Source organism: Talpa occidentalis, unplaced genomic scaffold (genome assembly GCF_014898055.3).
Source record: "Talpa occidentalis isolate TD23 unplaced genomic scaffold, MPIMG_talOcc4v2.1 talOcc4.5, whole genome shotgun sequence".
NCBI classification, from domain to species: Eukaryota; Metazoa; Chordata; class Mammalia; order Eulipotyphla; family Talpidae; genus Talpa; species Talpa occidentalis.
This window is the reverse complement of record NW_023604861.1, coordinates 21,482,619-21,508,216: the sequence shown is the minus strand read 5'-3', so window position 1 is coordinate 21,508,216 and position 25,598 is coordinate 21,482,619. Positions and strand designations below refer to the sequence as shown.

The window sequence follows — 25,598 nt, the reverse complement described above, 5'->3', positions numbered from 1 at the left end:
ACAAATAAAATTATAATAATATGCAATTGAAGCAAAATTCTTCCACTTTCATATATTTAATTGTTAGAGAGATTAATACAAGATCATTCTAAATAGTAGCAAATGTATGGTTACTCATATGCCAATGGTAGATTATATATTGGTATAAGGTTTATAGGAAAAAAATTGACAGTAAGGATTAAGAACATTTTAGAAGGTTTACCTCTTGGTAGGTAATTTCACTTCTAGGATTCATCTAAAGAAAATAATCAGAGATGTGATTGGAAATAACAGAGGTATCACATTATACTGATAGACCCAGAAGATGAAATTTATTTTTTTTTTTATTGTGGTGACATTGGTTTACAACACTGTGCATTATTTAGGGGAGTAGGCTCACACCTCCTCAGATGTATGTCACCAGACCAGACCCAGCACCAAAGTATCCCCAGTCCTTTACCATAGACCACTGAGCTCTTGTCTCACTTTGTCCCCACCTCTACTTCTCCCACCAATAGCCTCAATTCTGCACTCATATTTCTAGGGTTTGTTTTTGTTTAGTATGTAAAATACTTTTTAATCACAGAATAATTAATTTTTCCCTTGTGCAATTTTTTCCCCTAGTAATTTTACTAGATATTCTACCTTCCAATCAAACCATTGAACAAATATACAGTATTCAGCATAGAAAAGATAGATTAAAACTGGCTTACCTTGCTTTATCATGCTTTGTGTTGTTAAATTTTAAGATTAATTATTTATTTTAAAATGGTTTTGCAAAATATAGAATAGTAAGACCTAATACGAAAGGAAAAGCCCTGGAAGGAAATAATAATGACTGATAAAAGGTACCTACTTTTTTTCTTCTTCGTGCTTTCTTGCATTTCCACACTTTCTATAAAGCACATACATTATAATATAATGAAAAGAACTATATTCTGCAAAATCGAGATAAAGAATATCCACATCCGGGGCCTCCCCTGGTGGCGCAGCAGATGAGTGCTGGGCTGCGAAGCTGCCCACAGCCTCCGCAGCACCAGTTCCATCCCCAGCCACCAGGGAGGGTCCCACATGGCACGCAGACCTCTCATGCCGTGCCCGCTGCTCCCCTCTGCAGTGTATTTCCTCACTCTGTCTGTTCTGCTCCCCACTCTGACTCTGGCTCTGGTGAATTCTGTCACCCTCTCGTGCTTCTGACTGTACCTAGTGCTTGTATAAATAAATAAATAAATAAATAAATCTTTAAAAAAAAAAAAAAAGAATATCCACATCACAAAACTGCTGGAACTATGAAATACTATGATAAAATATTTAAGGCTAACTATCAGGGTTTAGAATCATAATTTATGGTTAAAATTTATTAGTTTTCATTCATTTAGCAAATATTTTAACTAGAACTGGAAATAGCCTATGAGGACTCAGGTGATAAAAACTTTTTTTTAGATAGCATTTTTGATAATGAATGTTAGATCATCCATTGGTTGTCTTCTATAAATAGATAGTCCTTCCAGAGAATAGACTTTTAAAGCTAAAGCTTGATATCATCATTCTGCAGAAATGATAGGTAGTATTAATGAAGGCAAGTAAGGCTCTAATAATAAAAGAAGAATCAATAATAAGAAAATTTCATAGTTCTTATTGGACTGAAAATATTGGTACATGTAGACATGTGGCTACCACAGAGATTTCATTTGTATGACTCTGAATTGTGTCACCGTCGGTACACAAGTTTCCCAATGCTGAACTCAGGCTGTGACACTGCATGACTAAAGAAATAGCCAATTTATAACCATAGCAGCAGGCTAAATGAGTCTTTACCAGCCTGATAATTATTGAATTTCCTTCTATACCACACATTCAGGCTAAACACAGTCCATTAATTTAAATTAGACTTGTTAACATTTACACTTCCTGAAGCCCTGTTTATTTTCTCCTTAAACAATATTTCATGTTCTTTTAGGTGATAATTAGTTGTTTGATGGTTTGTTTTGTTTTCTCTTCCGAAAAATAATGCTTCTGTTTATTGAATTGTAATTATCAGGCCCCTCTTATTCTTCTATTGACAATGGTTTAATAGAATTTGTCCTTTTCCAGTTCCTAAGGGGTTTTCCCTGCTACCACTGGTTTCTGGAAAACAAATACCCTAGAGGGAACATGAAACTCTCGAGATTTTTCTCATTCACAGATGAATTCCACCAGGGTGCATACATATGCCATTTTTTAGATGTCTTTTGTGCTGTACTTCTTTTTAAATCAGTTTTAGCTTTTTAATTCTATCACTATGGAGATTTCCTCTATGTGCTTATTGATATTTGGTCTTTTCCATAAAGGTGGCAGTTTACATAAGTATATTTTAGAAGTTTTACAAAGCAATTGGAAGATTTTGGAGCAGTAAAATACTCATCATTCTATGCTGATCTCTTATTTTGTCAAAACTATCAAAGAAAGTCTGTTACAAATCTCACACTTTGATCCATCAGGGATGTCTACCATGAAAGGAATTCATTTCACCTTTTCTTTTATTTCAGTAACTTTCTATCTATTCACTTTTTTGTTCCCTGGGCTTCTGGGAATGGGAATTTTTTAAGATTTATTTTTATTTATTTATGCACACAAGCACTGGGGTCTAGGCCAGAGGTCCGTGGGGGGAGAGGATTCACCAGAGACAGAGTGGGGGAACAGAACAGGTGGATTTACTGAAATAGACTTCTGAGGGAACAACGGGAGAGACAGGAGATGTCTGCTGTGCCATGTAGTTAGCTCTCTGACTGGGGGATCAAACTCATAGTACAGTAGCTGGTGAGAGCTTGACAGAGCTGAGACTTTAACCCCTGTGCCACCAGGGAGACCCATGGGGATTTCTGGAAACACCTGGGAATGGGTCAAGGGGATTGCATGACGGACCTCAGTGCTCTCAGGGAAATGCTATCATTAAAAATAGAAAATACGGAAGGGAACTGAAAAAGCCTACAGGAAGCTGAAGTGAAGCTGAAAGGAAGACAAATTTTAGAAATAAGGGATGCTTGATAGTTTCAAACACGTTCTAAGAGATCTAAAACTGTTGATTGATTTTGTGATTCAAAAATTCCAAAAGAGTGCTTTCATCTAAAACCTAAAGACACATGCTTTTGGGTGAAAGCTGTTTAAGTAGTGGGTGAAAACTAGACCTTTCCGGTGTTCAGCCATAAAGAGGAAATAAAATATTAGTCAGTAATAGAAAATGATTTTTCCCTCTATCTTTATGTCATGATTTCACAACAAAGTTTTGCACTGCATTCAGGGTTTTATTTATTTATTTTATTATAGAGGCATGTTTATTTATTTGTTTGTTTGTTTTCTTTATACAAGCACTGGGTACACTCAGAAGTGCGGGAGGGTGAGAGAATTCACCAGAGCCAGAGCGGGGAGCAGAGCAGGCAGAAGGACCGAGGTACACTGCTGAGGGGAGCAGCGGGCGGCAGGAGAGGTCTGCACGCCATGTGGGACCCTCCTCCGGTGGCCGGGGAGCAGCCAGGGATCGAACCGGCGCCGCAGAGGCTGCGGGCAGGTTCGCAACCCAGCGCTCAACCACTGCGCCACCGGGGAGGCCCCATTCAGGGTTTTAAAGGGAAAGGGTTTTGTATCTTCTAGCATAATAGAGACAGACAGTTTTCACACATCTTTTCCCATAATAGTACGCATTTAAATATAGTTGCTGGTGTCTGCCATTGTTCGGCATATGTACTGGTAACATCTTTTTGAGGAGCTAAAATTAGAGTTTTATTCTTCTCATGAGAAGTTAAAAATTTAATTGAAATGAAACTGAAGGACAGCATTTAGAAATAAGTACAGTTAGCTGAACTGCTTATTGGGGGTTGAGTAGCTTTAAAATTCAGCATAATCGTAGTCCTTGAAATAATTAGTCTTTCAAAAAAGACATAAAAATAAGATTTTTACTGCATGTATTCTTGACCCTACCAATTTGAGAGGTTTATAATCTCTAATCCATACTACAAAATATGTTTTTAACAAGGGTGTTTCACAGAGGTGTATCTTGTAGATCTACTTTATTATAGTACAAGAAAAATCCATATATAAAAGGATTGCTTTGTATTCTGAGCAAGATGGAAAGAATTCCATCGTAGTAAAGTTTCTGTGAAAGTGGGGGTTGATAAGATAAGGGCTTGCAACTTAGAGGGTTTAGATAGGAGTTTCTAGAACTGGGACCACCAATGGCACTGACATATGGTAATGGTTAAAGTGATATGCCCAGTGGTTACTAAAAGTAAAAAATTGAGCAGGAGGCACTGAGGTACATGGTAGATGAGATATAGGAGAAGCATCAAGAGAAGAGAAACAGCCTTTAGAGAAAACTTGATCCACCTGGGGCCCTCTGACTGGTGCTACCACTGCCTTAACTTGTAAATTAGACAGGAAAAATTTTATTTTCCCACAACATTAGTTATTTTCATAAAACTCCAACATTATTATTAAACTATTATCACATGAAAGTAGAATATATTTTCCTTTCTCATTTAGCTCATGTCAGTGAGAAAGCATGGGGCCAGGTAAGAGTGTAATACTGTCAAGGAACCAGGCTCCTTCTAACTTCCTGCTCTGCCATAATTAGTGGGCCCTTGACCCTGGTGGTTGGTTCATGGTTCCAAGATGGCTACTCCTACATTCTGCAATGAATCTTGATTTTTGAGAAGGGAAGGGTGAATTGCAAAAGGCCTGGTTCTTCTCAGGGACTTTCATGGAAGAGGCAACAAGATAAAATTGGGGTGTTACAGAAAAAGCAAGTAGGTCATTGGAAACTATTCTTGGAAAGTATCCTGGAGAGTTTGGGGTTCCCAGTGAGGTGTTTACAGGATATCCAAGGCTAGTTATCAGCAGGGAGAAAGAAGTTTGGGGTCATGAGATAATTTGGATGTCTTATCTCACTTGACTCCATTTAACTAGACTTCTGGAAAATGCCTACCTACCAAAGGCATAAAAATATCAGACTCTTTAGCAGGATATTGGATCTGATTAGAACCATGTTAAACATAAGGTAAAGAGGAGATACCTTTTTTTTCCTATACGACTCTATATTGGAAGAGTTGATGATCCAGGGATTCCCCATTGTTAAAAAATTTGATGAGCTTCAAACTAGAAAGCCTCAGGTTGAATTCCAGGTTTGCAGTTCATTAGCTACTTGATCCTAGTTGCAGCTAGTCCCTGCAAAGTAGGAATTATATTTCTCTTAAAACATTGTAGTGGAGGGTATCACTAGTGGTGCAGGCAGTTGAGCGCAATGCTGGGAAGCTGTCCACAGCCTCTGCAGTGTGGGTTTGATCCCGGCTGGCCAGGGAGACACCCACATGGCACAGCAGACCTCTTCTGTCTCCCCCGCTGCTCCCCTCAGCAGTGTATTTCAGTCAATCTGCCTGTTCTGTTCCCTGCTCTGTTTCTGGTGAATCCTCTCACCCTTCTGCACAGCTGGCCTGTACCCCAGTTCTTGTATAAATAAATAAATCTTTAAAAAAAACATTGTAGTGGAAACCAAATGGTATAAATAAGTTACTGGTAAATCGTCTAAAGTATTATTATCTGAATGTTGCTCTTAATACAGCAGGACATAAAGGGGTAGCAGAAGCCTGGCTTGAGAGGAGGGTTATGATGGGATATGGTAGGATACTAAGGAAAATCTAAAACCAGCATCCACATGAAGTCAGACATGCATTGTCTTTTATGTTTGGCTTCCTTCATTTAGCATGTTTCACGCTTCATCTATGTTGTAGCATCTATCTGTACTTCATTCTTTTTTTTTTTTTTTTTTTGGGACCCTTGCTGGCGGCCGGGGAATGAACTGGCGCTGCAGAGACTGTGGGCAGCCTCGCAGCCCTGCGCTCAACTGCTGCGCCACCAGGGGAGGCCCTCATTCTTCCTTTTTTTACTGCTGAGTAATATTCCACTGTATGGCTAGAGCACATATCATGTCTCTGTTCTTTTGTTAATGGACACTTGAGTTGTTTCCACTTACTGGCTATCAAGAATAATGCTGCTGTAGCTATTTATGTAAACTTTTTTGTGTGGCTATATGTTTATAACCAAAGGGATATCAGACTAAATAGAGAAGGCTGCTCTGCCAGTGTTTGTCTGCTAAGACGCTCCCCTAGCTCCTATGCCTTGCACTGGAGACAGAGCTCATGGGACTTTCAGTGAGTTGTTAAGAGTCAAGTGGACCCCTGCTGTCTACCTGCCCTCTCTCATTCTAAAGCAAGGGCACTAGTCTTGTAATGACTCTTGACGAGCTTCATTAATGGTTGCTGAAGAAATCTGGCTTGGTTTAGAAGCCAGATTCTGCCTCCTAGAACCTTGGGCATATTCCATACTCTGTCTATGCTCTAGTTGTCTTAGCTGAGAGATGGAAGTAAACATAGTTACCTTGTTCAGTTTATTTTTTAATTTTTTAAGATTCATTTATTATACAAGCACTGAGTACAGTCAGAAGCGCGGGAGGGTGAGAGAATTCTCCAGAGTCAGAGCAGAGAGCAGAGCAGGCAGACTGATGAAGTACACTGTCGAGGGGAGCAGCAGGCGGCAGGAGAGGTCTACACGCCATGTGGGACCCTCGCCTGGCAGCCGGGGATCAAACCAGTGCTGCAGAAGCTGCGGGCAGCTTCGCAACCCAGCACTCAACCGCTGCGCCACTGGGGAGGCCCACCTTCTTCAGTTTATTCAAGGACAAAACACAATGCCTATGACGTATTCAGAGCAGGTACTGAACTAATATTTTCCTACAAAACTCTGTATTGGAAGTGATTTTAGCAATTGCCCTCTTGAGTAGAGCAGTAGAACAATTACAGACATGTAAGGCACAGGTCAGAGATAGCGTGGCACACAGCTCTTTGAAAAACCATTTTCATTAGTCTGGTAACAGTTTGCTAGAGCTGCCATAACACATTGCCACAGGCTGGTTAACTTAAACTACATTAATGTGTTGTCTCACAGTTCCTGAGGCTAAAAGTCCAAGACCAAGGTGTCATCAGATTTGATATCTCCTGAGGCCCCTCTCCTTGACTCACAGGTGACCTCTCTGTGAACTCACATGACCATTTCACTAGGCAAGCACACCCTGATGTCTCTGTGTGTCCAATTGCCTCCTCCTCCATGGTCACTAGTCAGATTGGACCCACTCCAACAGCCTCACTGTAGCTTAATCACTTTAAAGGCCCAGTCTCCAAGTACAGTCAAATTCTGCAGTAATGGAGATTAGGATCTCACCATATGAATTTTGTTTTGAACTGGGGAAGACACAAGTCAATTAATCACAGGCACCTAGGCAACACTTACTGTATCCCAGAACTGGGACCCCAGAAGGAGATTCGGGCCTCACCCACAGGACATACCTTGCCTTTTGGGTGACACAGACAAAAAGCAGATAATTCTCCATGAAACATGCCCCTTTGATCATGGTTAAATATGTAAATTCTAGAAATGCACCATCAGACACACATTCAGCATTTTGACCACCTCAGAATCTCAATTCAGTGAGATGGGAATTCTTTAGGTCACAGGCTCAGAGAAGAATTTACCAGAGCTGGGAAATAGATTAACCAAGAATTCAGAGAAGCAGGGCCAGGTTGAGGCAAAATCAATAGTAGCTGAGAAATGATATTTCTTTGCCTCCCCTTTTTTTTTTTAATGTGTTAGCAATCTCCAAAAACAACTACCCAGGCCCAGTACCACACTCCCTGTGTGCACAGGAGTGCAAACTCAAGGCTGCATGTTTCCTCCCCACATGCAACACCTCTCCTACCTCTGCTTTCCACTTTCAAAGGCCAAAGAGGCATAGAATTATCACATCTAGAATTATCACATATACTGCGTGTAGGGTGATAATTAGCTACTTTGCATATGTCATCTAATCTGACTAAAAGTCCACTTCTATCCTTTGCCATGCAATTGACCCCTTTAACCTGATTTACTCTCCCATCTTCTCCTTTCCATATTGGTAACCAATTATTTGGCCTTACTGTTTAAATGTTTATTTTTGTTTTATTGAGTTTATTTGTTTGCTTTTTCTATGTACCATGTATGAATGAAATACACAGTGTTTGTTTTTCTCCATCTAAGTTTTTTCACTAAGCTTAATACCCTCTACATCATCCATATTGTTGCAAATAGCAGGATTTTTTTTATATATATAATATATTGTATGCATCTAATCTATGCAGCTGAGTAGTATTCCATTGTGTATATACCACTTCCTTATCCAATCATCTCTCAATGTGCACGTAAGTTGTTTCTAGCGCTTGGCTATTATAAATAAAGTTGCTGTGAACATGTGTGGGCATCTTTCTCTTTGAATTAGAGTTTTTGTATTTGTGAGGTAAATATCCAGAAGTGAGAGAACTGGATTGTATAGACTTTCTACTTTTAACTCCTTGAGGACTCTCCATGCAATGCAGATCCTTCTAAACTTCACTAAAACCTTCAGGCTCTCAGCTGTAATTGGAATGAACAGCTGCTGGTCACTGTGACTATAATAATTGATTATCATGGTTGGTTTCACTGGTTGGTTGCCAGTCTTAGCCTGGCTTCCCTAGAAGAGGTGGGTGCTTATGACTTATGCAGGGTGTGCTTTCTGGAGAAGGGAAGTAGAAAAGGGAGCAGGGGAAGTTACTGAGAAAGGATGTGTTCTCTTCTGGCCTACCTTTGATTTCATACCCCTGTGAGCTGTGAGGCATAACTTACTTAGAATTGACTCTTCCTTGAGGCAAGGGACTCAGCTTTTTTATCCCAGATCTGTCTGTCTCTGGTTTTAAGTTGTAGATGGGGATGTGCAACCAGGCAGTCCCACCAGCTAAGGGCAATGCCCGGAGCAGGCATAAGCCTGAGCCCATAGTGCCAAGCACCAAGCTGGTAAAGGGGACCTTGTCTGGGTGTCAAGACTACTTTTCGCCTACTTTGGAAATGTTGTGTAATGGCAGGAATGGGTACAGTGCAGGTTTTCCATGATCTGAGCAGACAGGTGAAGGAAGAGTCCTGGAGCCCTCAGGGGCTTTTCAGGCTTTTATTGGGATTTTACTGGGTACACAGCAGGCAGGGGTGCCTGTCAGCCTCCAGCCCACAGCAAGTCTTCACTCTTTCTGGGCTCTCTGGCGTTCTCTGGCAGTCTCTGCTTCTCTTTCCCTCTCATTCTCTCTGCTTCTCTGCTCTCCTGGTGTCTCCATGACGCCATCCTTATAAGCCCAGTCTTAGCCCAGGTGTACCCACTTACACATGCCCACACCCTACTCCAGGTGTCCACCATCAGGCATGCATGCAGGACCACAAGTATCCATCATCAATCCTAATGGTGGGAGGGCAGAAAAACCTGAAAATCACTTACTTTACAGCTGACATTCTAAAAGAAGACTCTGGAAAAACAATACCTTGATCCAAAGGAATGTTTCTTTAGCACTTAAGATCTTATGGCAAGTAATTAGGAGATTCCTTTGTATCAGAGAGCTGGAGATAGGACTTTTAGATGGGGCCTCAAATTATACCTGTCATACCTATACCTATAAACAACTCTCAGATAATACTGCTTTAAGTGTGAACCACACTTGTAGTTTAACAAAGTGATTTTTATATATATTATTCAGTTGATAATCACAACCTTATGAAGTACGGCGCAGGTTTTATTAGCCCTATTTTACAGGGAGGTTAAATGGTTCCATTAAATAACTTGGATGTGAGAAACCTGGCCTGGAACTTGCTTCTGACTTGAGACCTAAGCCCCTGCAGCACTCCGTACACTGGTTGGATGAACTCTGCAAAAACAGGGTGACCTACCACTTCTGTTTGCCTGAACTTTTCCATTTTAAAGCTGAAAGTCCCACATTCAAGGAGACCCAAGTCCGATTTATCCTTTAAGCAGAAAAGTCAGCATTTATAGTGCAAGATACCGTTAGTGGCCCACAAATGCTCCGATTTCAATTCCTTTAGATATCAAAAGAAAAGGACGAATATAATAATAATAGTAATAATAATAAGTGAAGAGTATGTAATAAAGGAACCAGCTATATTATATTCATCTTTATACTGAAGTAGTCATAAAATATAATTTTCAGTGTGTATTCATGAAGGAAGAGGCTCTTGAAAGCAAAAGTACTCAGGACTGATGTAGGGTAAGTGAAAATTATCAGGATTTTCTACCCTCCCGCTATTAGCATTAATGATCTATCCCTATGGTCCTACATGCATGCCTGATGGCAGGCACCTGAGCAGGGTGTGGGCATGCATAGGTGGGCACACCTGGGCTGAGACAAGTCTTATAAGGGTGGCGTCATGGGAACACCAGCAGAACAAGTAGCAGAAACAGAAGAACAAGCAGCAGCAGAAAAGTGTCGTGGAGTGGTGTGGTGTGGAGTGGTGTGAAGTATGGCGAAGTATGGCGAAGTACAGTGGGGAACGTCATGAGAACAGCTAAGACAACAAAGATGCTGCTTGATCCGATGATGAACCTGCCTGGTCTGGGATGATTGCATTACAACTGGCAAAGTCCTTATGCAGTTCTGGAAAACTAATCAGTTCCAGCCAAACTAGAAATACACAGTGTCTTAACTCCCTAACTAGGTAACTGTGGTAATTGATCAAGGCTAGGAAACTTGGGGCTTTCCCATGCAGTAGTTGCCTAAAATCACCAGTATTTCCCCAGGCTTGTGATTTCCATGCCTCTGACTGCTTCTTTTCTAATCCCACATAAGATGCCTGGTCTCACTTTGGCTTCTCCAGAGGAGGGACTGCTGAGCCGTTCTTAGGGGAGTTTTGTGAATATATCCTGTGGACTGTCCTATATCTCTGTCTCCCTGTGGCTCTGACCAAATTGACAAAATTTGTCATCCTCAAGTTTTTATTATCAGCTCTGGCTCAGCATCAGATATGCCATAGGTACTCAGTGATTATTTATCGATTGAATAAATGAATTAATTGATGGCCTGGTTCAGCCAGTTGCTTGTTATGTAACACTGGGGACACCCACTGCCTTGGGCGTTTCTTCTGTAAAATAGAGTGGAATGATGTCGTATATTCTTTATACCATATCATGTGACTTGGTCAAAGTATTTTAAAATATGTCTCATTAGCCACAAAAGTCACCTATAGATTCTCAGAGTCAATGGTCTGTTCTCTCCACCACATTTTTCTTTTAGATCCTCACGGGAGGCAGCATGTCCAGTTTCACTTTGAGGAAAACACCTCCCACAGCTAATGGTAACGTTGATGATGTTTCCCTTTCTCCAAAAAAGTTAAAGATGTGGTAAAACAACTCACACTTCCTAATTTTATAATTTAGATATGCTTAGAGGTCACAGTCTGATTTAATTAGCATTGCTTAACTCAGGCTTAAGAAAAAAGTGTTTCAGTTTTTACGCATGAAGATTTCTTTTAAAAATCGATCAAAATGTCCTTTCTTTGTGTGAACTTTTGTTTCTGGCTCCCATGCAATCAAATAATTGAGTGTTTCATAATCAAAAGCACCAGGGCTTGTGGCTATTGTTTACCAGGCCCTTTGAAAACATTTCTGTGTGTATTTCTGAGCCATAATTCTCTGAGTGAAATGGCAACCCACAAAACCCTGGCTTGGTTTATCCCAGACCCGTGGAGCCAGACGGGGCCTCATGAGCTGCATTGGCAGTTTCAGTTGGCACCTGTGCAGTTTTATATGTTATCTTTGATGATGGGGTGTGGGATTTGTTCTTTCTTGCCGGGACATCCTACTTTAAAACAGTACTCACTTGCCAGTCTTGAAGATTGATGCTGGCCAATCAAAGGTACCTCTCAAGAGTTCCAAGTCAACAAACACACACTCAAGTCTAGGTAATTACTTCTCCTGATTTTTCACTTTCCTGTGGATAGATATGAAGAGTACCACTCGGGGGACCACACTGAGGCAGCAGGGTTTTTACGAGTTGAACAAAAGAAGAGCCTTTTTACAGGATAACAGCTGGATAAAGAAGCTTCCTGAAGAAGAACGGTAAGTGGGTGTGGAGAGATGGAGTGGGTGGATGAGAAGAGAGAGTCATTCTCTATTTGGGAAACTAACAACCAAGTGGAAAGTGAATATTTTCTTTCCAAAACGCTTTGTTGCATGGTTTAATTTTTGGTAAGTTTTAGTAAGCATAAATTGGCTACATCTGATTTTTAAGAATATCGCTACTGTTTTTAATATTCACTTACTAAAGAAAATGTGAGTCATTAGAGAAAGCGGGTTTAATTCTTACGAGTAGAATAGACATTGGTGCTTACTTGATAAACTGACAACAAAGATAACTTTCCAGTTTCCAAAAAGTCATATTTACTCCTTGGTAGGGACTTTCCTAATGATACTGATCATCTCTGTTGAAACAAACACGTAACTTACAAATTTAATAGTAAGTTATCTAAACTTTCCACATGCACAAGTGAAATGGATAAATTCCCAACTCACTTGAACGCCATTGGCCATATACCTTGAGCAATTACAAAGGTGGTAAATGTGGTGTTAGTTTGTAAGGGAAAAGATTTACTACCAAGAAACTGTTTTCTGCTTTGAGCCTTGCTTCTGCCAGCAATATATTTAAAAAGGTGAAAATGACAAACATAGGCATGTAACCCCATTGATAATAGATATTTGTAACAGACATTAGTCCAGTCCAGATATATATTTATATACATATGGATAAATATTTAAAATTTCCTTTTATGAAAAGATAAACTCATGCAATTAGCAGCAACATGGATGGAGCTGGAAGAGATCATGCTCAGCGAAATAAGCCAGAAAGAAAAAGAAAAATACCGGATGGTCTCACTCATAGCAGGAATTTAGAAAACCTAAATAAGGGAGCAGGAAAAAGACTAATAATAATAAAGTAAAAATCAAAATCAACAAGCAACTATAAACCAGAGACACACTACGGGGGGCCGGGGAGGGTAGGAGGGATTAGGGTCAAAATAAGGGGGGTGGGGATTGTATGGGGACTATAACCAAGATGAAAATGCATGCATTGTGCAAAAATGAAAAATGATGTAAAAAATATATAAAAGAAAAAAAAAGAAAAAAGAAAAAAATTTCCTTTTGTGTATTAGGATTGATATTAGGCACTTTACATTTAAACATTACTAAATCCAAAAACCACACAAGGTTCGGGTTATATCTTTATTTCACAGATGAGGAATCAGAGGCTCAGAGAAGTTAAGTACCTTGTCCAGTTGCACTGAGTTATTAGTTGATGGAGATTTTAACATGTCTAATTGTCTTTTCCATTAACCAGTGGTTCTTAATCAGTGGTTCTTAATCTTGCTCTCAGTGGGCATTTGGCAATGTTGGGAGACATTTTCAGTTGTCAAAACTGAGGAATACTCCTGACATCTGGAGGGTAGAGAATAGGGATATTGCTGAACATACTACAATGCGGAGAACACTCTCCATAACAAAAAAAGCCTTTCAAATCTATAAAGTCAATAGGGCTGAAGCAGAGAAATCCTACATTACAAGTTTCTCCACTATGTCCATTCATGATTATTTAAGGAACATACTTGTACCTGTTAAATAAAAATTTCACTTAATTTCTGCACTAAATCTTCTTGTTTTAAGAGATTAAAGGGATATTTAAAGATTCACACTAACTTTACAAGTCAATATTCTTGGACAACAATCATTTCCTGCACTGAAGCTACATTTACCGCTTCCCTCAGAGCCTAATATACCATTTCTGTATTTCCATTGTGATAAAATGAGGTCAAATGTAGATCATAAGGTTTGGGTTACAAATATTTGCACAGATGGGTAAATATACAGATGTCTGAAACAAATTACCATTGTTAAGACTGATGGTTTGATGCCAGGCATGCCTCTTTAAAATGATCCAGGAAAGCCAGTCTAGATGACATGGCAGCTGCTGAATGGAGGGAAAACTGACTCTGGAGTTTCCCCCAACCCTACTGATCCAGTTCTGTGCTATGTGTTATGATTCTTCTTCAAGTAAGACTGTGTCTTTTGTCCAATATTCTCCTACAAGTTTAGGGAAGGGATTCCAAGAGAGAAGGAAATTTCTCTTGGGATCCTTGAGGGTGTCTATTTGTTATAAGTATTGCTGTTTCACAGTTCATCTTTATTTTTAATTGTCTACTATAATTCTTTTACAGCTTTATTATAAATGGTTCCAGAGTGTTGGGTAATGTTTTGGAGCAGAACCCAGATAAATGTGGTATTTCAGGTTTGGTTGGGTTGACTTAAAAAAAAAAAAAAAATTCAGGCAATTACTGTCTGCCTTGACTCAAGGCCAAAGGCTCTACTACATGTTTTGACATTTCCCAAAGCTGCCTGTACTTTCAGATCCACAGTATAAAGTAAGAACAACATGACTTTGAGGTTTTATGTATGAAGGTCTATTGCAGGGATGACCAATATGAAATGTGAACATCTGGAATAAAAAGATCTGGACCCTAGACTCTCTTCATTATTTTTTAAATCTTTGGTTTTTAGACAACCACAAAATTCATCATTAATTCCCTGATCTGTGAATTTAATATTATAGTTTCTTCCCTGTGTAATTCACAGAATTATTTTAAGGACCAAACAGAGTCAACTATGTGTTCATTGGGTCAAAAATCAGCTAAATCTCTTGTGAATAATCAGCCTCCTTAACTACAAATATTGGTGCTGATTTTCCTACATTTTTTTCAAGAAAAACTTATCAAGTCCATGAAATGAAAGTGTCCAGACATTTTAAAACATTTTCGGGAAGCTTTTGATTTCCTGAAGAAAAAACTCTTCTAGTATATACAAGGTAAATGGACAATTGTTTCCATACTTTGATGAGAAAACAAAACAACAAACACTCATCCCATTGTTAAATAACATGGAAATCTCTTGGAATAAATTAGAATATTGATAATTTGTTCTGACAAACCTGTTTCTTTTCACCATGCTCTTTCAGGTGGTGACTGGTTAAAATAAATACATGGTTGTTTTTCTATGCCTGAAGTGCAATGAATTAATCTTATCAAAAATTAAGGGTTCCTTCCCTTATTTCCCTTAGTTAGTGCTTACTAATTACTTTAGTAACTCTTCATGTGATTTAATTTTGTTCTTTTTCTGCAGCGATGAAAATTATGGTAGGGTGGTGCTCAACCGACATAATTCCCATGATGCTTTGGACAGGTGGGTGTTTCAGACAAATTACATCATTAGCAGAAACACAAAGACAGTAGTTTTGAGAGAAGACTTGTTCAAGACAGGCTGAATATTTGTGGCTAGCCTCAGGCATTCCCTGATGTTCTGGGCACATGAAGGAAAATCTGATAACATCATGAATTTCCACAGGACAAAATTTGTGGTTCTCTAGATACATTGTTTCCAGAGCTACACAATAACCTATCCTCTGCCTTCCCACTGAGGTGTCCCTCCTGATGGGAAATGTGACCAGATAATATATCTCTGAACCTTGAAGAAAGGAACCCTACAATACAGAAATAACAGCTCCAGTAATACTTGCTTTATGGTGCATTTAAAAGCTCCTAGGCTTGTGGAAAACTACTAAATTATACTCAACAGCAAATAGAACGACAAAGGCCAATTAGTGTTAGTAGAAAATATAGACAAAACTGGTAATCACAATGATGTAAATAATCTGAGTAATCAAATAAATAGATAATATTCTCATTAGAATACATTTACACTCATACACATACAAACAACCACACCCATCAGAAGAACCTAATTATTTATTAGACCCAAGTTTTTATCTGGCCCTCTATCCTGTGTCTATTATAAGAGGTACTTAGTACAGAAGTGTGATAGCCTTTCATTGTGTGTTCTTTAAAGCAGACTTGTTGAGTCTGTCTGTTTTAGAAACCTTAATCTAGGGTATCCCTGGTGGTGCAAAGGGTTAAGTCTCAGCACTATGAAGCTATCAACAGCCACTGCAGCACAAGTTAGATCACGGTGCAGCAGACCTCTCCTGTCTAACCCGCTGCCCCCTTCAGCAGTATATTTCAGTCAATTTGCCTGTTCTGCTCCCCACTCTCTCTCTGGTGAATCCTCTCACCCCCCTGCACCTCTGGCCTACACCCCAGTTCTTATATGCATAAATACATAAATCTTTTTAAAAAATAAAAAAGAAACCTTAATCTATGAATTTGTCTAAATCCTTTTCAACTTGATGATTACTTTGATCTGTTCTATAAGTGTTAGAGCCCTCTGCATAAAGTATCCAATTGACTTTGCAATTTTCAGCCAGGCTGTGACTCTGCAGACTACCTGTGGCTTTTCCTTGGTTTTCACAATGGTCCGCTTGCATTCACACAGTAACCATGATGGATCAACCTGATTTCTCTGTTTTCTTAAGTTGGTGAATTACATTAGACATTTTTCTTCACATTTTCCTTGCTTTAACTGGCATTATTCCCTCTACCTCTGTTTGAAAATATTAACATTTACTTCTCTGCCAAATCCCAGCACAAACTTCATTCATAAAGTCTCTGATTCTGATCCAAAAATAAGCCTTCTCAACTTAGAAGTTGCACTTTACTTGAACTTCTTTCATACTAAGAACCACTTTATATGGTAGGATGTATGTGTGTAATTTGTCTCTCTAGCTCTGGGTGAAAAGTGTCCATATTTATTTCATTCACAATTTCCTCATAGTCACTAGCATAGTACTTTGCATGTGGTTTACCTCCCAAATATTTGCTTAATAAAAATATACTACATCAAGTTGAAATTAAATATTAAACATTCTGGTTTAGTATATTCTCTAGTTCAATATCTTTGATCTGTCAACTTTAAAACTGCTTTGAAATGCAATCACAGTAAATCATCATGTAATTCCCCAAAGGGATTGCTGTCCCTTTATCACTGAGTACATAGGCATTACGTGGACTTTTTGATCAGGATTGATCAGGATAGTTCCACCGCTTCTGTGATCATGATTTCTGTTCTTTCTAGTCTCTTACTGTCTTGTCCTCTTTTTCTGTTTATCTGTCTTCCACAACTCTTTGCTTTATGCCTCACCTCTCCCTATTTTATCAGCCTTCTCATTTTCTCCTCCCAGTAGCTAACCTCTTTCTTTGCTCCCACCTTCTTTTCATCTTTTCTTGTTTCCCTCTCTTTTTTCCCTCCCCCCTCCCTCCTGCTTCAAGTTCTTTTCTTTCAACCCTGTCCACGGTGCTGAACTTCAAATAAAGCAATTTGTAGTTAGCCAGTTATATTGCCTTATGGCCCTGCTAAAACTGCCAATAACATAGCTGATTGTGAGTTCCTACTATGTAAAAATCAGCAACATTGACAAAAGTATATATTAGTTATTAGCCACTTTGCATGTTGTGTTATTTCTTAAATGTATTTATCCCCAATTTAATATGTTTCATTGTAGTTAGAAAGAATTGTAGCCAGAGAAGAAATTGCTTTATGAACATGGGGAATTGGGTGTGCCATAATTTATTCTATCCAAGTCAAAACTTTGAAAGATTTGGATATCCAAATCCATTTTTTCTTCACAACATGTGCATCTCCTACCTAAACAGGCCAGAATTTTGCCAGATTCATTCATTATAGGTTTTATAAACTATTTTTTGTTTGATCTTCCTGTAATTGTTATTATTATTTTTGCTATAGGAAAACAAATGGGCTAGATGAGCCAAAAGCCACACTTAGTCGGTACAGATCTGATGACACTTTGGACAGGTAAGGTACATTTGAACCATGTAATCAGAATGGACAACATGTATTAAATTTTACTTATAAAACTGGAAATATTTAAGTGTTTACCAAACTTTGCCATGAACCATGACTTTATTACCAGGCACAGACGGGCTATAAGGATTGAAGTATCTTTTTTTCCAAACTTATAAAATTTTGACTTAATACACTATTTCCCTAAAATTCTGCTACAAATAGATTGATATGAAAAATTCTAAAGAAACAGGTTTGAGTATAGATAAGGTGGACATTGCATAGAACTTGTGCAATTTAAGTGGAGGATGTAGTTATTTTTGTCAAAGTGAGTAGTAAGTCTTTGTTCTATTCTATCTTTTCACTCTTCTGTTGCAAGTGTGGAGAAACAACAATTTCTGCACAACTACTTTATGAAGACACTGTATATTTTAATAACATAGTATTTTTGATCCATCCTAAGATAAAGACATTAGCTCTTTGCTTTAGAAAGTAAAACCTTTTGGGCCTCCTCGGTGGCGCAGCGGTTGAGCTGGGTTGCGAAGCTGCCCGCAGCCTCTGCAGTGCCGGTTCAATCCCCAGCCCCGGGGTGAGGGTCCCACATGGTGCGCAGACCTCTCCTGCTGCCCGCTGCTCCCCTCAGCAGTGTACTTCGTCAGTCTGCCTGCTCTGCTCTCCCCTCTGGCTCTGGTGAATTCTCTCACCCTCCCGCGCTTCTGACTGTACCCAGTGCTTGTATAAATAAATAAATAAATTTAAAAAAAAGAAAGTAAAACCTTTTTGGCATTAGAGTAATTAATAGCCTTAACAAAAATGAGTTTGTTCAAGTGTCTGTACAAGCTCTCATCTCCATGGAAATGTGTGTAAAGTGGTGTGAAAATAACTTCTGTCCTTTTGCCTTTGCTTTGTGAGTTGTCATATTGCACCATTAACAGAAGAACAAAACTCTATATTTATAGGAATGAATTTAAAAGTGAAACAATTAAGCCTCAAGGAAGTTAGATATGTGGGAAACCTAGGCTTTGTGTGCAGTTTGTCTGGAAGTTTATAACAAGTAAATCAAGGTAGGGCTGGACCAACCTCACAGGCAAACTACTTGAGTCATTTGCAACCTTGAATGCAAATCATAATAACCACACAAGCTTTTAAAATTTACTGATGCCTTGGTTCCCACCACCTTTCACCTCCCAAATTATGATTTAATTAGTTTGAGGTGGGGCTCAGGCATTTTTTAAAGGTTATGGAATGATTCTAATCTTCAACAATATTCAAAACCACCAAATCTAGCCCAAACCTGTCTTTTATACAGTCGATAATAAGGTCATGGAGCATGTCCTTCATTTACACGGGGGTTTATAGACGTGTTTGGAAGAAATATCCTGGACAGCTAATGCCCAAGGCTGTCCTGCCTCCTAACAGTAGCCTACAATTCTCTGTGTGGAAATAAAAGTGAGGAAAAGGACACAGAGGTCAGTAAGGAAAAGAAAGTCCTGTTAGCAGCGTCGGACTCTCTCATGCAGGCCACTCCAATGCCAGATGTGAAATAATTTTAGGAGGAAAATGATTATACCAGTGTTCGTGCATGTGTGCTTTATGTGTTTTTCAATAATGCGTTTACTTGAAATGAATATGAGACAAGAACTGAATTTACATTTGAAGAGTTCACTTTAAAAATATACATATGTCTATAAAAATATGAGACATTCAAAAGAAACATAATAATAGTGGACATAGCTTGCAGAGATGGCCCAAATCCTGTGATATATAGACTAAATTGGAAAACCTAGGTTAGGAAGACCTCTAGTGTTCTGTTGTGGAAGTGTAATTTTTCCTTTGTGTGTGTTTTAAAAATCATACTGCTTATTATATTGTTTATGTATTTCCTGTTTCCAAGACTCCTTTTAAAACAACCTATTTCATATTACAAGTTGACACAAGTTGACAGAATCTTCATTTTCAGGGGACATACAAAGTCCATCTTCCTAAGAAATGAGAAATTAATGTTTGTATTGAATGCTTGTTTAGAGCTCTCTTCATTACTATTCATAAACTTATCCCCTGTTGGCACAGAGGAGATAATGGAAGTTAAGAGTAATAGCTGAAGGAAGGCGTGTTGACCTATTATATGAGTGTTGGGTACAGTCAGACTACATGATCAGCTGTATGACATTGGGCCCTGCTAGAATGACCTTGGTGACAGATTGCTTCCTAGTTGTATGGCAGAAAGTCACCCACATTTTCCAAGACTCCATTTCTTCATCATTACGTTTTCATCATCAAAACATAAACAATTGTGCCTACCTTGAAGGGAAATGTTCTGAAGGGTAAAGGAAATTGTATAAAATGACCCACATAAAGTAAGTAGCTGCTTTTATTATTACATGCAGTATTGTCCACATAGATTTACAATCTAGTATTTTTATTAACCTCATTTAATTTTAGCAGAACTCATATTTAACCCTTGAGAATATTTGATATTAAGGTTCTGTTTGCTTAACATGGGTTGTTGTTTTCAGTATACCAAAGTTGCAATATCCCAAGATTAACTTTATCATATAGAAGGATCTCAGAGACAGCTGTAAAGTCTGAGCAGAGTTTCCAAGGAACATTTAAGCTTTAAGATTTAGGATTACCTGACATCTTACTTATAGTAATCACAGTGGTTTACTGTAGAGCCTTAAGATATAAACATCTTAGAAGCTAAGCAGTACATTCAGGGTATATATTCATTGTCTTTAGCCTGATTATCACTCTAGATATGAGTTTTTTATACATGGATTCTCAGATTTGGTACAAGTAACTGCCTGTACTATGAAACATCTGTGGAGAATATGAAGATTTGGAGGATTACAGTCTTCCTTTTTGCATTCTAGGGTTATTAGTTTGTGGCATTATGTTGCATAAACAGAAATTCTGTGAATTGACTCATAGACATTTCATGTATTAGAGCTATTTATTCAATAGGTTAGTTACCTGTCAAAATGACATCTAGAATTGAAATTATTTTTAACCTATGCCAACTAAGTCATATCTTTTCCCACATGATTTTTTTTTTTTTTTTAGTGTGAGGTAAAATCAGTGCCCATCTTCACAGGAATGGTTTACATAAAGCACTGTGCAAACGTTGTTGGTATGAGCAGAAGTTTATGGTTTTAGTAGATACATAGTGTGGGATGGTTCAAGAGAAGAGGTTTGTTGAACTTTTGTTTTCCTGAGCGCAACTCAGGAAAACATCCTAGTTTTGTGCAAGATGGCAGAATACTCCAGAAGACTGCATCATATCTCAGGAACATTCCCATCCCATGTGAAGGAGAAAAGGGAAGGAACAGGGACTACACTCATGAGACCCCACTACTGGCATGGAGGCTACAGGATTCTTAATTTGTATTGTCTCACCCAAGGGACAAATACACCTTCCCCACACCTACTCTCCAAGAAGAGAACTGAAATTAGAGGGATTAAAACCTCTGATGGCCAATAGAGTCTACTAACTCAGGGTGATAGTCAAAAGTAAATTATCACACTTTTTATCAGGGTGGAATGACTTTGTTGATGAATTACCATCTTACCCCCAAATCTCGGTGGCTTAGTGCAATAGATTACTGCTTGCTTTCATCAGAGTCCTTTGTGATTAACGGAAAGAGTGGGGACAACTCTGCTCCAGGAAGTGACTCAGTGACCTAAGTTCTTTCCATGTTTTAATGCTGCTGTCTTCAATGCATGGATAGTGAAACCCCAGTTGCAGGGGAAGAAAGAGCATGGAGAATCATGCAAGAGAATTTATAATGGGTCTGGACGTGGCAAACAACATTTATGCCCACATTTTTTAGTCTAGAACTCAATCAACTTATAATGAAGATTGGGAAATATGGCCTCTGTGTGCTCTGAAAGAAAACAAGTCTGGCAAATATAAAACATTGTCCGTGCTATAAATCATCACTTAAGTCTTCTACTGGATGCCTTTTAGTAACATAGGAAGTACTGTCATTGCCAAGCTATATTTTTAAACAATAGCAAACACAAAATAGTCAACAGATTAACTACGTGATGAGTTGTCAGGGATAGTAGAAAAGCATAATTGTATTCATAAATTCCACATGTTAACTAGGCTTATTTTGGCTATTATTTGCAGTGTATTAAATGTTGAATCATTACGTTCTACAACTGAAACTAATATAATGTTATATATCAATTGTGCCTCTATAAGAAATTATCAGAAAAAGAGAAAGCAAAATAAAAATTGCAAACTGTATTGAAATAGCCTCATAGACTTTGTCACAAGTAGCTTTTATTAATGCAATATTTTCTGAAATATAAAACCTGAAACAGTTCTCTGTATTAGAGAAATAGTCTGTTGTGAGGTTATTGTATCACAAATGGGGTCTGAAAGGAGTTTAATAATTTTAATGTTCATCTAGACTTTTGTCTTGTTTCTTCACAAAGGATCTCAGACAGAAATGATGCTGTTAAAACATATAAGGCCAATACCTTGGATAACCGACTAACTAATAGGTACCAGTATCTACTAACTTTGGGAAAGTTTTAAGTATGATATTTTTATAATCGTTACTTATTTACTTACAATTCTTAATCTTACTTAACACTGTTCTACAATTCTACAATTTCTTGTTCTCTATTTTTTAACTAAAAACTTCAGGGTGAAAACTTTTAGTCTTGCTCTTGATTAGAGAGAAAAAATTTTGTTGTCTGGTTTAAAAATACTGCTCATCATTAGAGAAAAATAAAATCTTATTGCCTAGCTTAAAAATTAAGAAATCTCATTACTTCCAGTCTTCAATCTTGCCATATTCATATTTCTGTTTAAGTTATCCTCGTGGTAAGATTATGAAATACACATAAATGCTAATTTTCTATTTTTGTTGCTAAAGAAAATTACCGAACCCAAAAAATGAAAGCATTGAGTTTAAGGTACTGGATTTTCTGAAGGAAAAAATTTCCCTAGGAATTTAGAGTGAGAGATAAAATGATCATAAATCACCTTATGAAATTTATCCAAATACTAATACTTTATCTCAAATAATGTCTAACTTCTAATATAATAATAATAAAGTATTATTATTATTATTTTAAATTCATGGGCAATTGTAAATAGATGTAAGCATTTATTCTTTTGTGCTGCTCAAACTTTTTTTTTTTTCCTTACCAGAAGTTTGTCCACGTTCAAATCACCAGAAACAACAAAAAAGTATGTACTTTTCTAACTGGGGTTGTATGTCAAGGACCGAGTGTATTTCTTTGTATGTGTTCAAGAAAAACCTGGGTTTATTGCTCTGAGGCCAAATTTTTATTGTAATACAGCTATGTCCCCATTAGTTAGACAGAATTAAGTTGTAGAAATATTGACATAATCCATAATGTTTCAATATTTAATATCTAGATTTCAGGGTTTGTTGAGCTCCACTCTAGCCAAATGCCAAAATATAAATGATTCTTTTTCTTCTTATAATCTAGACTATTTAAATTTTTCCCCACAGATTTTTTTCTCCCTATTCCTATGGCGACTAATTCTTGTTCTACATTTCACTTACTCCACAAAACACCCATCATATCTAAAACTCAGTTGAGTTGTAAAATCATGGATTTGCTAACAATCTACATAGATGAAATATATTTTTCTGGAATATACTGCTGCTACTGCTGCTATTTATAAGCTTTTTAAGCAAGGTAGATTTTTGAAAATTCAGTTTTTAAGTTTGTATTTACAAATAAGGTCATTTCCATAGAGGATCACCATTTTCAGTACTTGAAACAGACATGGATCACTTCTTTTTTTTTTTTTTTTTTTTGAGGTCTGTGTATTAACAAATGCAAAAGAAAAATTAAAAATGGTGTGATTTTTCAATGTTTTCTTAAATAAGCTAGTACTTTTTAACGCAACAAAACTGCAATATCATTCTGTTCGTCACAATGTTTAGGATTACACACACTCTACAACCCATCAGAATTGGTCTGGATTACAAGCATACGTCCTTTTTTTTTTAAGATTTATTTATTTATGTGTACAAGAACTGGGGTACAGGCCAGATGCGTGGGAGTATGAGAGGATTCACCAGAGACAGAGCGGGGAACAGAACAGGCAGACTGACTGAAATACACTGCTGTGGGGAGCAGCGGGAGAGACAGGAGAGGTCTGCGGCGCTATGTGGGATTCTCCCTGGCCAGCCGGGGTTGAACCTGTGCTGCAGAGGCTGCGGACAGCCTCACAGCTCTGTGCTAAACTGCCTGTGCCACCCCGGGGAGGCCCGATTACAAGCATACTTCTTCATTCATTTCCTTCAGTTTTAGAAGAGATGAGAATCTGATAGTTTATAAAATGAGTAAACTAAGGAACAACTATTTTGTTCTCCAAATGAAACATTTTGTGGTAGAGAGCAGGTAGGAATATGAATAGGCTATAAGACATTTCAAAGGTGGGCTAAAATAAAAAAAGTTTCCGGAATGTGATCATTTGTTTTTTTGTGATTAAATAGGCAACCTGGAGGTTTGCTCAGTACAAACACCACCAACACTTCTACCTCTGCTACAACTCCTGTAAAGAAAAAGAGGTATGATGGGTTTATTGGGTGGATGATATTCCTCTTGATGATATTCCATTAAGCAAGAATTATTGTATTCATTTCTTTTTTATTTTACTAATCTATATATATTAATTTTGAGCCAAATTATCCACCAACACCCCCAAAAGTGTTAAGAAGTAGCTGTAGGCAGAACTCCCTTCTGCCCACCTGTGACTTTGCAGGTGCTTCTTTCACCAGCTCTGTCCCTCTGCAGGGCAGCAGCTTCCTGCCTGCCCGTGACCTGAACCATGCGGGACTTCTCTTCACTGACCTCCCTCAGCAGAGGCAGCTCTCCTCAAGGCTGCTTGCCTGCCACCATGCAGGCCTCTCTCTCAGCAAAACTGTCCCTTTTGGGGCAGCTCTTCCTGCCTGCTTTTGTCTATGCAAGTATAATTTACTTTTCTGTCCCTCTCTTAATAAACCTGTTCTTTTAAGTTAAAAAAAAAAAAAGTAGCTGTGACTTTCCTCCATGTTCTATCCTTCCCTTCCCAAGGAAGGGATTCTGATCCTCACACTTAAGTCCTTTCCCCCAATCCTTTCCAAAAAAGCAGTCTTTGCTCTGATTCTCTTAAGGCTTGCATATCTAGCAATGTTTTTGATGACACCATAGTGAGTTGGGGTTTTGAGGAGCAGGCCAGGAGCCTTTGTCAGTTATTGTCTTAGGAAAGAATTCAACATCGAGATCAAAGTTACAGAAAAGCAAGAGACTTATTGGTGAATAGGAAGAACAGGAAAGCTCTCCAAACAGAAAGGGGTCGGTGGCCACTGACGTGGCGAGAAGGAGGTGCTTATATGGGTGGAGTGGCAAGGAGTGGGGGTTTGGTTGTTAGATGACCCTGCATCGTGTCTCTTGTTGATTGGCTGGGCCCATGGGGGTCTCCTAGGATACCCAGGCCCTTTGAGTTTGCCTATGTTCCCTAGCCTACCTTCCCACAACTAGCCTTGGCTCATTGCTTTAGTGTTGTGTTATTGTGTTGGTGTTCTGAACTTTCCAATCAAACTGATAAATGGGCCCAGGGCTTTGGGGGATGGGGAAGGGGAGGCATGTTGCCCTCCTGGTTTCAACAGTGTTTCTCAATCAGGTTGATGAGTGGACTTCAGGGCTTGGGGTACCCTGTTCCTAACTGACTTCCTATACCCATTTCCTAGCTTCCTTCTTCAGTAGCATCCTGATACCAAAGGGCAATTTACTTCAGGTAGCACCTTTTAATCAACTTCTACAGCAGGGAATGCTCTCACCTGAAATGATGACTGTGGTGTAGTCTTATGTCACCTGCCATGCTCCTGAACACAGCCTGTATTGTGGTGGTCTCCTGTGTCTGTAGATCGGGTGGGCCCTATTTTCAAGTAGGTGGAGATATTGCAAGGCATGGATC

General features: G+C 38.6%; 1 protein-coding gene across 4 annotated transcripts in view; it reads left to right on the top strand.

Annotated features, from left to right (window-relative positions):
• Positions 1-25,598, top strand: part of SCEL (sciellin) — a 252,536-nt gene that overhangs the window by 161,639 nt on the left and 65,299 nt on the right. For all 4 annotated transcript variants that reach the window (XM_054701462.1, XM_054701464.1, XM_054701463.1 and 1 more), the window contains 7 exons: positions 11,142-11,202; positions 11,848-11,965; positions 15,074-15,133; positions 17,588-17,656; positions 22,088-22,156; positions 22,812-22,850; positions 24,136-24,210. In XM_054701462.1, the coding sequence (XP_054557437.1) occupies positions 11,142-11,202; positions 11,848-11,965; positions 15,074-15,133; positions 17,588-17,656; positions 22,088-22,156; positions 22,812-22,850; positions 24,136-24,210 (491 nt within the window). The remainder of the gene's footprint in view (positions 1-11,141; positions 11,203-11,847; positions 11,966-15,073; positions 15,134-17,587; positions 17,657-22,087; positions 22,157-22,811; positions 22,851-24,135; positions 24,211-25,598) is intronic.